The sequence below is a fragment of the Miscanthus floridulus genome, chromosome 17 (assembly GCF_019320115.1).
Source record: "Miscanthus floridulus cultivar M001 chromosome 17, ASM1932011v1, whole genome shotgun sequence".
NCBI classification, from domain to species: domain Eukaryota; kingdom Viridiplantae; phylum Streptophyta; class Magnoliopsida; order Poales; family Poaceae; genus Miscanthus; species Miscanthus floridulus.
The window spans coordinates 75,601,660-75,615,895 of record NC_089596.1 but is presented as its reverse complement, the minus strand read 5'-3'; the positions used below and the strand labels follow the sequence as shown (position 1 = coordinate 75,615,895).

At 46.9% G+C, this 14,236-nt stretch overlaps 1 protein-coding gene and 1 non-coding gene across 2 annotated transcripts; one reads left to right on the top strand and one right to left on the bottom strand.

The window, feature by feature from the left end:
* Positions 1 to 4,315: 4,315 nt before the first annotated feature.
* Positions 4,316 to 5,653, bottom strand: LOC136515809 (uncharacterized). The gene is made up of 2 exons (XM_066509301.1): positions 5,282 to 5,653; positions 4,316 to 5,053 (listed from the first exon to the last, which is right to left on the bottom strand). The coding sequence occupies exons 1-2, from the start codon at positions 5,651 to 5,653 to the stop codon at positions 4,316 to 4,318; spliced, it is 1,110 nt and encodes a 369-aa protein (XP_066365398.1).
* Positions 5,654 to 9,573: 3,920 nt separating this feature from the next.
* Positions 9,574 to 9,712, top strand: LOC136519261 (small nucleolar RNA Z247). The gene has a single exon (XR_010774815.1). It is a non-coding gene; the product is annotated as a small nucleolar RNA Z247 (small nucleolar RNA).
* Positions 9,713 to 14,236: the final 4,524 nt, after the last annotated feature.

The following is a 14,236-nucleotide window of genomic DNA, read 5'->3' as shown; positions in this document are numbered from 1 at the left end:
TAAAGTATTTAACCCAAATATTGGGAAACTAGATCCCAAAACAGTAAGTTGCCATTTCATTGGCTACCTAGAAAAGTCAAAAGGTTTTTGTTTCTACTATCCAGACAGACATACAAAGTTTGTGGAAATGAGACACGATGTCTTCCTAGAGGATGAAATGATGAGGGGGAGCATGGTAGCTCGAGAAATTGACCTTGAAGAGAAGCGGGTGTATGCGCCCACTCCAATGATTCATGAGCCATTTTTCTCACTACCTGCTGTCGCTGCACCGATAGTGAAAGATACTGTGGTGCCAGCACCTGTTGTTATTCCGCCTGTGGCAACAATGAATGACGATGAGGAACCTGTTCTTCAGGATCCTGTAGAACCTATTGCCACATATGAGGGGGAGCAACCACAGCCTCAAACAGAAGATGTGCCAAATATGGAGGCCCCTAGAAGGTCTCACAGAGTTAGAAGATTAGCTATTCCTGCTGACTATGAAGTATACAACACTAAGGAATTTCAAATGGAGGATGATCCCACCTCATTTGAAGAAGCCATGAGAAGTGATCATTCATCAAAGTGGCTTGAGGCCATGGAAGATGAAATGAAATCTATGAATACCAATAAAGTTTGGGACTTAGAAATAATTCCTAAAGGAGCCAAAACAGTAGGCTGTAAATGGGTCTACAAAACAAAACTTGACTCTCAAGGGAATATAGAGAGATATAAAGCGCGACTTATGGCAAAAGGCTTTACACAAAAAGAAGGGATTGATTACAATGAGACCTTTTCTCCAGTCTCATGTAAGGATTCCTTCAGAATCATAATGGCATTAGTGGCACATTACGATTTAGAATTACATCAAATGAATGTAAAGACGACATTTCTTAACGGGGACTTGGAGGAAAATGTTTACATGGCACAACCAAAATGTTTTGTCATGGAAGGAAAAGAATGAATGGGATGCCGCCTAAAGAAATCCATTTATGGATTAAAATAAGCTTCAAGACAGTGGTACTTGAAGTTAGATCAGACAAGAAGGAATTTTGGGTTTAAAGAGAATGTAGAGGATAATTGTGTCTATGCAAAGTTTAAGAATGGGAAGTTTATCTTCCTTGTCCTGTATGTGGATGATATCTTACTTGCTAGTAGTGATGTCAGTCTACTACTGGAGACAAAGAAGTTTTTATCCTCAAAATTTGATATGAAAGATCTTGGTGAAGCTTTGTTCGTTCTAGGGATCGAGATTCACCGAAATAGAAGTAAAGGGGTATTAGGACTATCACAAAAGGCATACATAGAGAAGATCTTAAAGAAATTCAGTATGCACAAATGTAGTCCCTCACCTGCTCCTATAGTCAAGGGTGACAGATATGGGGATTTTCAATGCCCTAGGAACCAATATGAGATCGATCAAATGAAAACGGTTCCATATGCTTCAGCTGGCGGAAGCTTGCAATATGCTCAAGTATGTACGCGCCCTGACTTGGCATTTGTTACCGGTTACTTGGCAGATTCCAGAGCAATCCTGGAATAGAACACTGGAAATTAGTAAAGAAAGTCTTGCGTTATTTGCAAGGAACGAAAGGCCTCATGATGACATATAGAAGATCAGATTCACTCTATATAGTGGGGTATTCAGATTCTGATTATGCGGGAGATGCTAGAAAATCCACGTCTGGATATGTATTCACTCTCGTAGGGGGAGCTATTTCATAGAAAAGCTCAAAGCAAACCATCACTACATTGTCCACAATGTATGCCGAGTTTATAGCGTGTTATGAGGCAACGGGGCAGGTGAACTGGCTAAAGAAGTTCATACTCGGTTTGAAGGTGGTTGACGACATCTATAGACCACTTAAGTTATACTGCGATAATAATCCGGCAGTATAGTATGCTCACAATAATAAGTCAAGTGGTGCTGCCAAACACATTAACATAAAGGATTATGTTGTGAAAGATAAAGTCAGGGATCGTGTCATAAGTCTTGAGCATATAAGTACTGAAAAGATGCTCGTGGATCCGCTTACAAAAGGCTTACCACCCAATGTGTTCAGAGAACATGTAGCCGGCATGGGTTTAAGGGAAAGCCTATAATTCCTAGACAAAAGAAGGCCCAAAGATAAGTATCTATTTCAGAACAGAGTGGTGTATTGTAGCTGTTAAATCTATCGGCAATTGACTGTGATGATGAAACATGCTCTATGCGCTAATCTGTAATGGAATGAACAAAAGCAAATGATATGAAATTGAAATATGGTAGAAGATCAAGGGGGAGATTGTTAGATTGATCTCTAACACCACACTAGACCCAATGGCCCAATTGGGGCCTTTGATCCGCGCCCTGATCGGGGGCGCCCAGCCAACTATGGCTGGAGGGCCCCTGTCACACTGCGCAATAAATAGAGGTGGGGCCGGCGGCTCTGGGTATGAGGTTGACCGTGAGCCAAGCTCCCCAGTGAAACCCTAAACCCTAATCCGATCAAAGAGGGGTGCAGCCAGTGACAGGAAGCCACCAGCCGCGCCGCCCTGCTCCACCGATGACAACTTCACCGACCTCTTCCCCAAACGTCGCTGCCTATGCGCAGACTCCACCGACGAACGCGATGGAGGCCTCTAGACCGTCAACCCCTGCGGTGTCAGGTCCGACACACTCTCTACCTCTCTCTCTCTCTCTCGTTCTATGTCTAGTTCATGTTTCAAGTTAGTTTTGAATGATCCAATAAGCTAGAAGTCCCTCGAATCTACACTAGACGATCCTATAAACTTAACACACTGAAAGGTCCTAAATGGCTAGAGGGGGGTGAACAGCCTAATAAAATTTTCTACAAAAACACTTAAACAAAGAGGTTAGACAACTAAATGGCGTAATGTAAGTTTTATGCTAGCACTACAAAGAGGGTTGCAAGCCACCTAACCACAAGTCTAGTGTGCTATACATTTCTAGTCACTCAAAGATTAATTCTAACAAATAATATTAGAGAGCTTTCAATAGATAAATACAACTAGAAAAGTAAACTATCACTACACAAGATATTTATCAATGTAAATACGAAGAGTGATAGAGATGGTTATACCACCGTGGCAAGTGATGAATCAATAAGCACAATGAAAACCTTGGAGAGAAGATGACACAATGATTTTTACCAAGGTTCACTTGCTTGCTGGCAAGCTACGTCCTTATTGTAGCGATTCACCCACTTGGAGGTTCACGCGCTAATTGGCATCACACACCAATCCCGCAATCGGGTGCCGCACAACCACCATAAGATGGGGATCCACAAGCTACGAGCAATCCACTAGAGATGCCTTTCATGAACTCCCACGGGGAAGGCTTAAGAACCCTTCACAATCACCACGATCGGAGCTAGAGACAAACACCACCCTCCGATCAATGATCCTCGCTGCACCAAGCCATCTTGGTGTGGCAAACACCAAGAGTAACAAGAGAAATCCGCAGCAAAACACAATCACCAAGTGCCTCTAGATGCAATCACTCAAGCAATGCACTTGGATCACTCAATCTCACTTTGATTTGCAATCACTAGCAAGGAGATGAGTGGGAGGGAGTCTCTTTAGCTCTATGGGATGTTGGCAATGTCAAAAAGTCAAGAGAGAAGGCACCAAGCCGGCCAAACCAATATATATAGACATCCCCTCCAAATAGAGCTGTTACCCTATTTTCACTGGGCAGACTGCGCGTGCACCGGACGTGCCTTTTCGGAGCACCGGACGTGTCCAGTGCACCAGAGCCGTCCACGTGTCGCCTTCTTTAAACCACGACCGTTAGATTCCAATGGTCAAAAGCTCTTAAAGTGACCGTTACATCCACACTGGATGCGACGGTCGGAACACCGGACGCGTAGGCCACGGCGTCCGGTCCCAACTCAGAGACTTCCAAAACTTCAGTTTTCACATCGGACGCGTCCGGTCTAGCTGACCGGACACTGGCAGCGTACGGTGCTTTTACTGTTTCAACACTGAGCCCCTGAGTCACTTCATAAATAGAGGATACATTAGCATTATTTCTTTTGATCTTGCATGCTTGCTCTACATGCCCAACTTGCTTGCATCTAGTGCAAAACCGATCATTGCCCTTCACAAAACTAGTCTTGTGAGTGACAAAAGCCGCCTTGCCATTCTTGGGGGTATAGCCCAATCCCTCTTTGTTAAGAGAGAACCTTTGGCTACCCAAGCACTTAAGCAAGCGGGCCTCACCACCATAGGCTTTACCTAAGGCGTGAGTGAGCTCATTTACCTCCTTCTTGAGGGTTTCATTCTCAACCATAATAGGCTTAACTGGCAATAATTGATAGGAACAATAATAGGCTTAACTGGCAATAAGAGAAGAGTGAGCTTCCTCAAGCTTGGTGTGAGCCTTTTGAAGCTTCTCATGGGCTTCCATTAGCCTCTCATGAGATGCCTTTAGCTCCTCAATAGATTGCTCAAGAGTTTTGTTGCTCTTGCGCAATTCCTTGCACCCCTTTCTCTTAATGTCAAAATGTTCACGGGCATCTTCAAGCATGTCAAATAATTCATCTTTAGTTGGTTCATCATCACTATCACTATCATTATCACTCTCATCATGGGATTGTACCTTAGTGGCCTTAACCATGAGACATGTAGATGGAGTATCAAATAGTGAAGGCTTGTTGTTGATAGCGATGCTTGCAAGAGCCTTCTTCTTGCTTGAAGTCTTCTCATCATCACTATCATCATCACTTGTGGATGAATCACTATCCCAAGTGACTACATATGAACCTCCCTTCTTCTTCTTTTTGGAGGTCATCTTGCTCTCTTTCTTGCCCTTCTTCTTGATCTTCTTATCATCATCATTGTCACTATTATGTGGGCAATCCGCAATGAGATGATCCTTGCTATTGCACTTGAAGCACCTTCTTGGTTCATCCTTGCTCTTGGAGGATCTCTTCTTTCTTCTAGCACGATAGCCCTTCTTCATCATGAATTTACCAAATTTCTTCACAAATAGAGCCATTGCTTCATCATCATCTTCATCACAAGTACTTGGGCATTCACCATCACTTGATTCTTCTAGCTTGGCCTTGCCCTTGGATGATGATGTGGCTTTGAATGCCACACTCTTCTTTTTCTCATCCTTCTTCTCATCCTTCTTCTCTTCCTCCTCATCCTGGTATGTGTCATCGGTCATCACATCACCAAGCACTTGGTTTGGTGTCATTGTGTCCAAACCACTTCTCACTAGCAAAGTGACCAACATTTTGAATCTTGAAGGGAGACATCTCAAGAATTTATGGGAGAAGTCTTTGTCCTTCACCTCCTCACCAAGCTCCTTTAGATCATTTACCAACACTTGGAGCCTATCAAACATCTCTGGCACATTTTCATCCTCTTTCATCTTGAAGCTTGCAAACTTCTCCTTGAAAATATAAGCCTTGGCACCCTTGACCGCTTGTGTGACCTCATATGACTCTTCTAGCTTCATCCATGCATCATGAGCCATCTCCATAGTCTTGATTTGCTCAAACACTCTTTGATTGATAGCATCATGAATAACACTAAGAGCAATATCATTGTTTTGCAACTTTTCTTCTTCGGCGGCGGTGGGAGCCTCCGGATTAGCAACCTCAAACTTGGTCTCCACAACTTGCCATATCTTTCTATTGATTGACTTTATGTGTGTTGTCATCTTTGCCTTCCAATAGAAATAATTTGTGCCGTCAAATTGGGGTGGCCTTTTGGTGTTGTTGATTTGAGCCATTTTAACACCGTAGGTTGTTAAGCCTTGAATCAATGGTGTACTAGCTCCGATACCACTTGAAATGTCCTAAATGGCTAGAGGGAGGGTGAATAGCCTAATAAAATTTTCTACAACAACACTTAAACAAAGAGGTTAGACAACTAAATGGCGTAATGCGAGTTTTGCGCTAGCACTACAAAGAGGGTTGCAAGCCACCTAACCACAAGTCTAGTGTTCTATACTTTTCTAGTCACTCAAAGATTAATTCTAACAAATAATATTAGAGAGCTTTCAATAGATAAATACAACTAGAAAAGTAAACTATTACTACATAAGATATTTATCAATGTAAATACGAAGAGTGATAGAGATGGTTATACCACCGTGGCAAGTGATGAATCAATAAGCACAATGAAAACCTTGGAGAGAAGATGACACAATGATTTTTACCAAGGTTCACTTGCTTGCCGGCAAGCTACGTCCTTGTTGTAGCGATTCACCCACTTAGAGGTTTACGCGCTAATTGGCATCACACGCCAATCCCGCAATCGGGTGCCACACAACCACCACAAGATGGGGATCCACAAGCTACGAGCAATCCACTAGAGATGCCTTTCGTGAACTCCCACGGGAAAGGCTCAAGAACCCCTCACAATCACCACGATCGAAACCGGAGACAAACACCACCTTCCGCTCAACGATCCTCACTGCACCAAGTCGTCTAGGTGTGGCAAACACCAAGAGTAACAAGAGAAATCTGCAGCGAAACACAATCACCAAGTGTCTCTAGATGCAATCACTCAAGCAATGCACTTGGATCACTCAATCTCACTTTGATTTGCAATCACTAGCAAGGAGATGAGTGGGAGGGAGTCTCTTTAGCTCTATGGGATGTTGGCAATGTCAAAAAGTCAAGAGAGAAGGCACCAAGCCGGCCAAACCAATATATATAGACATCCCCTCCAAATAGAGCCGTTACCCTATTTTCACTGGGCAGACTGCGCGTGCACCGGACGCGCCTCTTCGGAGCACCGGACGCGTCCGGTGCACTAGAGCCGTCCATGTGTCTCCTTCTTTAAACCACGGCCGTTAGATTCCAACGGTCAAAAGCTCTTAAAGTGACCGTTACATCCACACCGGACGCGACGGTCGGAACACCGGACGCGCATGCCACGGCGTCCGGTCCCAACTCAGAGACTTCCAAAACTTCAGTTTTCACATCAGACGCATCCGGTCTAGCTGACCGGACGCAGGCAGCGTCCGGTGCTTTTACTGTTTCAGCACCGAGCCCCTGAGTCACTTCTCACCGGGCGTGCCTCAGTCGCGTCCAGTCGATTCCAGTCGACCGCGTCCGGTGCAACACAGAGAGCTCCTCGACAGCTCCCCGTCGCACCGGACGCGTCCGGTCACACCTGACCGGACTCGCCCTGAGTCCGCTTAGCTAGGGTTTGGCACCGGACGCGTCCGGTGCCAGGGGGCACCGCGTCCGGTCCATACTGCTGGACCCTGTTTCAACTCCAATCTCTTCACCCTTGATCCTAAGAGCTAAACACAAAGTGTATTACCTTTGTGCACGTGTGTTAGCATATTTCCAAAGCTATTTCAAGGGTGTCAGTACTCACTAAAATCTAAATGCATATGCAATGAGTTAGAACATCTAGTGGCACTTTGATAACCGCATTTCACAATGAATTTCTTCCCTCTTCATAGTACGTCTATCGATCCTAAACACACTCACACCCTCTATGGTGTCTTGAGTGCCAAAAATAAAATGGGCCTATCAAATATACCTTTGCCTTGAGCCCTTTTGTTTTTCTCTTTCTTCTTTTCAATGTTGGAGTGCATGATCATCATGGCCGACCACTCCAAAGCTTGTCCGACCACTTCAAGTATCATGCCGACCACCCTAGTGCCATGCCGACCACCAAAGATATTTGGCCAAGCACACATAGTGCCTTGCCGACCACATAAGAACCATGGCCGAGCACTTGAAGATTTTGGCCGAGCACTTGGAAGCTTTGGCCGAGCACACCATTGCATTGCCGACCACTCCACTTGATCTTGGACCTAACCTTTCTTAGCTACACACACTTAGCAATTTATGTTAGTTCAAATAGGTTTCATCAATTAGCCAAAACCAAACTGGGCTTTCACACACCGCACTCATCCTGAGGAGGTTGAAGCGCGTCTGCGCGGATGTCTACGGCAGCCATCCCAAGTTCATCTTCTGCACGGTGACATTGGCGAACCTCAAGGAGCACGTCATGGAGCTGAGCTCGACGACGTCGAGCTCGTCAACAACGACGGGAGCCCCCTGCGGCGCCAAGCACTTCTTGCTGTGGAACCCGTCGGTGGCCAGGGCGCAGGAGAGGCGGCCGAGCCCGGTGCAGGAGGTCTCCTACCAGTTCGCCGAGATGGTCCAGCACGGCCTCCGCCGCATCACCTTCTGGAAGACGAAGAAGCTCTAGGGAATGGTGCTCGCGCGCACGCGCGAGGTGCTCGACGAGACGTCGCCGGAGCTCGCGGACTCCATCTACGTGTACCGCGGCGGCTACGTCGCGGAGGACCGGAGGAGGATCGAGGTTGCTGATCTCTTCGGGGGCAAGCTTCGTGGCGTGGCAACGACGAACGCGCTTGAGCTCGGGATCGATGTCCGGCCACATCGACGCGACGCTGCACCTCGGGTTTCCCGGAAGCATTGCCAGCTTCTGGCAGCAGGCTGGGCGATCTGGACGGAGGTCGAAGGAGTCCATTTCTGTCTATGTCGGCTTCGAGGGTGCTCTGGACCAGTACTTCATGAACTTCCCTGGTGATTAACAATTCTCATTATTGAGGCTCAACAATTGCCGGTTGCAGCTTCTTCTTCTTCCTTTGCCGACTACACCACACACCCGGGTATTTTTAACACCCACTTTCCACACTCAAATCTTGGACCGTGCATCTGGTGACTCCCTCCTTTCTCCTAAGTCTAGCATTTTTCCTTCTTGTGCTGTTGCTGGCAAGTAGCATGCGCTCATCCTTGTACCGCCGTCCTCGGGCCTTCTCCGCCGGAACTAAAAAACGCACACTGGAATTGGATTGTAAGAAGTTGTAACATTGAAATTGTTAGAAGTTGTTATCATAGGTAACTCGGATTGTATCTCTTGGATATATTAGTTGTTATATTCTGGTTTGATTGATAGATAGTTAGAGATAGATTGCTTCTTGATGTACAAGTACACCAACCGAACCAGAATACACAACAACCTTCATTGTAATTTGTTGGGACTTCTCCCCTATATAAACATGCAATCGTGGCAATGCCGGGATAGGCAACCACGTTCTATTCTTTTACATGGTAATCAGATCATTTTCTTCCACAATACATCTACATATCACCGAGTCAATCCATGGCGTCGTCGTCAGCACCAACCTCGGCGCAACTTGGACCTCCCGTGTCTGAAAAGCTCACGCGGGAGAACTACGTCTTGTGGAAAGCCCAATTCCTTCCTGTTGTGCGTGGTGCGCAACTTATGGGGGTCCTAAATGGATCTATCAAAGAACCGGCCAAGACCATGGAGGTGGTGAAGGCCGTAGACATGAAGGAAATCATCGCCAACCCTGAATATGATTCATGGGTGGCCAAAGATCAGCAATCGCTGAGCTACCTGCTTAACTCCATCATCAAAGAAGTGCTTGCACAAGTGGCGGCGGAGACAACTTCGGCAGGAGCATGGAGCGCGCTGCAGACAATGTTTGCATCCCACTCAAGAGCACACGTGACGAATCTACGCATGCGGCTGTCTACTATCAAGAAGGGTAACATGACTTCATCAACCTACTTCACAAAGATGGTAGCAATCAAGGATGAGCTCACTGCAGTAGGTATAATTATTGATGATGGTGAGATGGCATCTCATATACTTAATGGTCTTGACTTTGAGTACAATCCCTTTGTATCTTCAGTGCTTGGACATGAAGATCCTATTCCTCTTTCTGAGTTATACTCTCATCTAATGTCCTATGAGCTGCGCCATGAGGCCTATAATGAAGGTGGTCAGCACTCATCCTCAGCAAATGCAGCAAACCGTGGCAATGGTGGCGGCCGCAATTGTGGTCGCAACAATGGTGGACATAGCTCACAAGGCCGTGGCAACACCAATGGTGGAAATCATCCCAAGCAAGGCTGCCAAAGCGGTAAACCTACCTGTCAGATATGCAAAATGGTGGGTCATGAAGCACCAAGATGCTGGTATAGATATGAAGATGATGATCAGCAAAACACTAAGCCCCACGGGAGCGCAGCATGGCGTACCAAATCTTCGCGGGTCTCTACGTGTGCGCCTACGTCTTCTTCTGGAGGACAGGCGAGCTCATCGTTGTGAATGCAGAAGAGGCTCTCGAGAGGCTTCGTCGATACGTTATTACGTTCGCGACAACTTCTTCAACCTAAAACGCTGATATGTAATGTTCAGGTTGTTAAACAGCCGAGATTTGTATTTTGTTCGTCTTTCAGTCCAATAAAAGTGAGGAGTTTATTGTACAAAACGCTGTCGTATGCAAGCCGGTTCGAAGTTTGAAGTTTCCCCTACCTCGGCTGCTGTCATACAAATCTCGGATTCACAGGAGCCCATTTGGAGGGCAAGAATGAATATATATATATATATATATATATATATATATATATATATATATATATATATCTATATATATATATATATATATATATATATATATATAATATATATATATATAGGGAGAGGCTATTCAGTAGCCGGCTACAAAATAAGTTATTCTGTAGCCACCTTCATTTACCATAATTTTATATACTAATTTACTATAATGTCAATACATATTTACGATAGTTGGGTTACTATAACATATGGGGATATTTACCATAACGTTTATAGTAAACTACTTTGTAAGGAGTTACTATAATCTTGTAAATTAACATAGTAATTATCGTAACTCAAAGTGGCTACAGAATAAGTTATTTCGTAGCTAGCTATAGGATAGTAGTTCTATATATATATATATATATATATATATATATATATATATATATATATATATATATATATATGGAGAGTATATTCAGTAGTCAGCTACAAAATAAGTTATTCTGTAGCCACCTCCATTGACGATAATTTTATATATTAATTTACGATAATATCAATACATATTTACGATAGTTAGGTTACTATAACACATGGGGATATTTACCATAACGTTATAGTAAACCACTTAGTAAGGAGTTACTATAATCTCGTAAATTAACGTAGTAATTATCGTAACTCAAAGTGGCTACAGAATAAGTTATTTTGTAGCTAGCTACAGGGTAGTAGTTACAGCACGTCGTGACCCAACATGCACGTCGCGACCTGGCCGGGGGCACATCGTACTGGTTTATGAACATCGTACGTGCAACGTGCTGGAAACTTTTTCAAATGTTTACCACAGCATACGCATACGATATCATGACATCTCGACAAGTTTCATGATTTTCGGAATTCGTTTGCATTTTTTAGAATTAAAAAAACACCCACACGGAAGATGGTGGCGTTGCCCCGTACGCACATTGATCGAAATTTTGGGTCAGTTCATGGATTTGGCCTAACTTTACACTCAAAAACAAGAATATTATTTTTTGAATCATTCAAATCGAATATTCGATGCACCCGCAGTTCAAACCTACATTTTCTGAAAAAATCAACAAATCGAAATAAAGTGAAAAAATATAGCAAAATGTACTAAAAATGTGCCAAATTTGAACATGTTGATTATGGTATTGTAGGAATGCTTCACAACAAAACTGACGGCCAAAATAAAAAAAAAATTGCCAAGTGCTAGGGCTAGCACTCGGCAAAGGCGAGCCGGCCTGGTGGCCCCTGAGCCGGCCACGTGGCAGCTCTTTGCCGAGTGCTGGCACTCGGCAAAGATGGAGTCTTTGCCGAGTGCCAGCCGATCTGGCACTCGGCAAAGCGCGCGGCCCAACACAAAACCGACTGTGCACGGCCACACACACCACTCCACACACGCGAGCACGCCCGCGCAGCGCCGCCGCCGCCGCCGCGCCGCCTAGGCCCCAGCCCCGGCCACGCCCGCCGCCCGGCCCCAGCCTTGCCCCGCCGCGCCGCCCGGCCTACGCCGGCGCCCACCGCCGCGCCGCCTCGCCCCGGCCCTGCCACGGCGCGTCGCCTCGGCCCCGGCCCGGCGCCACCCCGGTCCAGCCTCGCCGCGCCACCACCACACCGCGCCCCGGTCGTGCCCCACCGCGCCGGCCGGTCCTGGCCCTAGCCGTGCCCCGCCACGCCGCCCGGCCTGCGCCCGCGCCCGCCGCTACGCCGCCTCGCCCCGGCCCTGCCCTGGCCCGGCCCCGTCACGCCGCCGCCACACCGCGCTTCGGCCGTGCCCCGCCGCGCCCGCCGGCCCCGGCCTCGGCCGCGCCGCGCCGCCCGGCCCTACCCCAGCGTGCCGCCGCGCCGTCGCGTCGCCAGCCCGGTCTGGCCCCACTGCGTCGCCGCCGTCCCCAACCCCAGCCCTGGCCCCTTGCCCTGGCCGGTCGGAGAAGAGGAGGAAGGAGAGGAAGGAGGAAGGAAGAGGGGGAAGAAGGAGAAGGAGAGGAGGAGGAGGAAAAGGAGGAGGAGGAGGAAGCGCCGCCAACCAACCCATCCCCGACGCCCAGCCATCCTTGCACGTCGTCGACCACACCTCGCTCGTTGGCCCACCAGTCTGTCCACGCCGTCCTAGGTACACTCTCTTTTCTCCTTTTTCCTTTCTCACAGTAGTGTAGCCGTGTGTTGTGTTGTGTTGTGTTGTGTTGTGTTGTGTTGTGTTGTGTTGTGTTGTGTTGTGTTGTGTTGTGTTGTGTTGTGTTGTGTTGTGTTGCGTTGCGTTGTGTTGTGTTGTGTTGTGTTGTGGTGTGTTGTGTTGTGTTGTGGTGTGTTGTGGTGGTGATGGTGGTGGAGGTGGTGGTGTGGTTGTGGTGGAGTAAATGGAGGTGTTTTTGGAGGTGGAAGTGGTGGTGGGGTTGTGGTGGTAGTGGTGATGGAGGTGGATGTAGAGTTGGAGGTGGAGGAGGTTTTATGGCTTCATAATTAAAGTATATGGTTGTGATGTATGCTTGTGGTGTTAAATGTGTACTTGTGGATGTTTGTGTGGTTACCGGCCATCGTGCCGATGATTTTTTGCAGGTTTTGGGAACCTCACCGTGTAGGGGAGGTTCTGCCGAATTTTTTTTAGAAATGATAGTATTTACTTGTTTTGCAGAGAAGAGAGGATCCAGAGTAACCCCGCGCCGTGCTGGTCTGCCTGCACAGCGTCGCCTCACCATAGCACCGCCACCCTAGGTATAACCCCTGTACCCGTACCTTGGTCATAGATCTCGTCACCTAGTTAGGTGTCTCCCGTCCGAAAGAGATACGGTTCCCATCGTATCTCTTTCGGATTGTCCACATTTTTTGGATAGCCCGTGGATGCGTAGATGGGTTAGCTTCCATGTTCTGCTCCCATCTGAGTCGGAGTTTTGGCAGCACCTCCCCATTATTCTTCGAATACACACTCTCCTTTGCAGGACATGTATTGGGAGAACAGCAGGGAGGTGCTGCCGAAATTCCATCTCGGATAGGAGCGGAGCATAGAAGCTAACCTTATCTACGCATCCTCGGGTGGGATTAGGACCTATCCTTCACCTATTAGATGGTAGGAACGTCGTGTAGATGCAATTGCTGGTTTTATTACTCGCTTACATATGTGTATGACAGAGGATGGATAACCGTGACTGGATGTACATGGGCTATGCAAGTAAGAGCCATGAATGGGTTAGGGGGACTGGTCATTTCCTGGAGCATGCATTTGGTAGGGCTGCTAAAGGGTCGAGTCGGATGCCGTGTCCCTGCAGCAAATGTAAGAACACAAAAAGAAAATGAAAGAGTCAGGTGGTGAGAGATCTTTACAAGCACGGATTCATTGCAAACTATACCCGTTGGATCTACCATGGTGAAGGCGATCGTATTAGAGAGGAGGTGGTGAGACCACGCCTCGAGGAGTATGATGGAGATGCCGGGATGGCAGACATGATGGTAGACTTTCACGATGCACGGTTCATTGAAGGATTGGAGGAGAAGGAGGATCTAGAGGAAACCGCAAAGGCATTCTTAGCCATGCTGGATTCGGCACAGAAGCCCCTTCAAGAGAAGACAATGGTTTCGCAACTGGATGCCATTTCACGCCTAATAGCGTTGAAGTTGCAATTGAGCCTGAGTCGAGACGGCTTCGATGCCATGTTGACAGTTTTGGGCAAACTGTTTTGGAGGGTCACATCCTGCCGAAGAACACATATGAGTCACAGAGACTCCTTCGTGCACTTAAGATGCCGTATGAGCCGATCCATGCTTGTCCAAACGGGTGCGTCCTATTTAGGGGAGACCACGAGAAAGCAACACACTGTCCAAAGTGCAAAGCCTCTAGGTTTGTGGAGGTAGATGGTAGTGATGGCAAGAAGAAACAGTCTAAGATCCCCGAGAAGGTCCTACGGTACCTTCCTTTGCTACT

Coding starts and splice junctions, on each gene's coding strand:
- LOC136515809 (XM_066509301.1), bottom strand. CDS start 5,653: ATGACAACACACATAAAGTCAATCAATAGAAAGATATGGCAAGTTGTG. Junction 5,054..5,281: donor TAAAGGAGCTTGGTGAGGAG/GTGAAGGACAAA, acceptor TCATCATCCAAG/GGCAAGGCCAAGCTAGAAGA.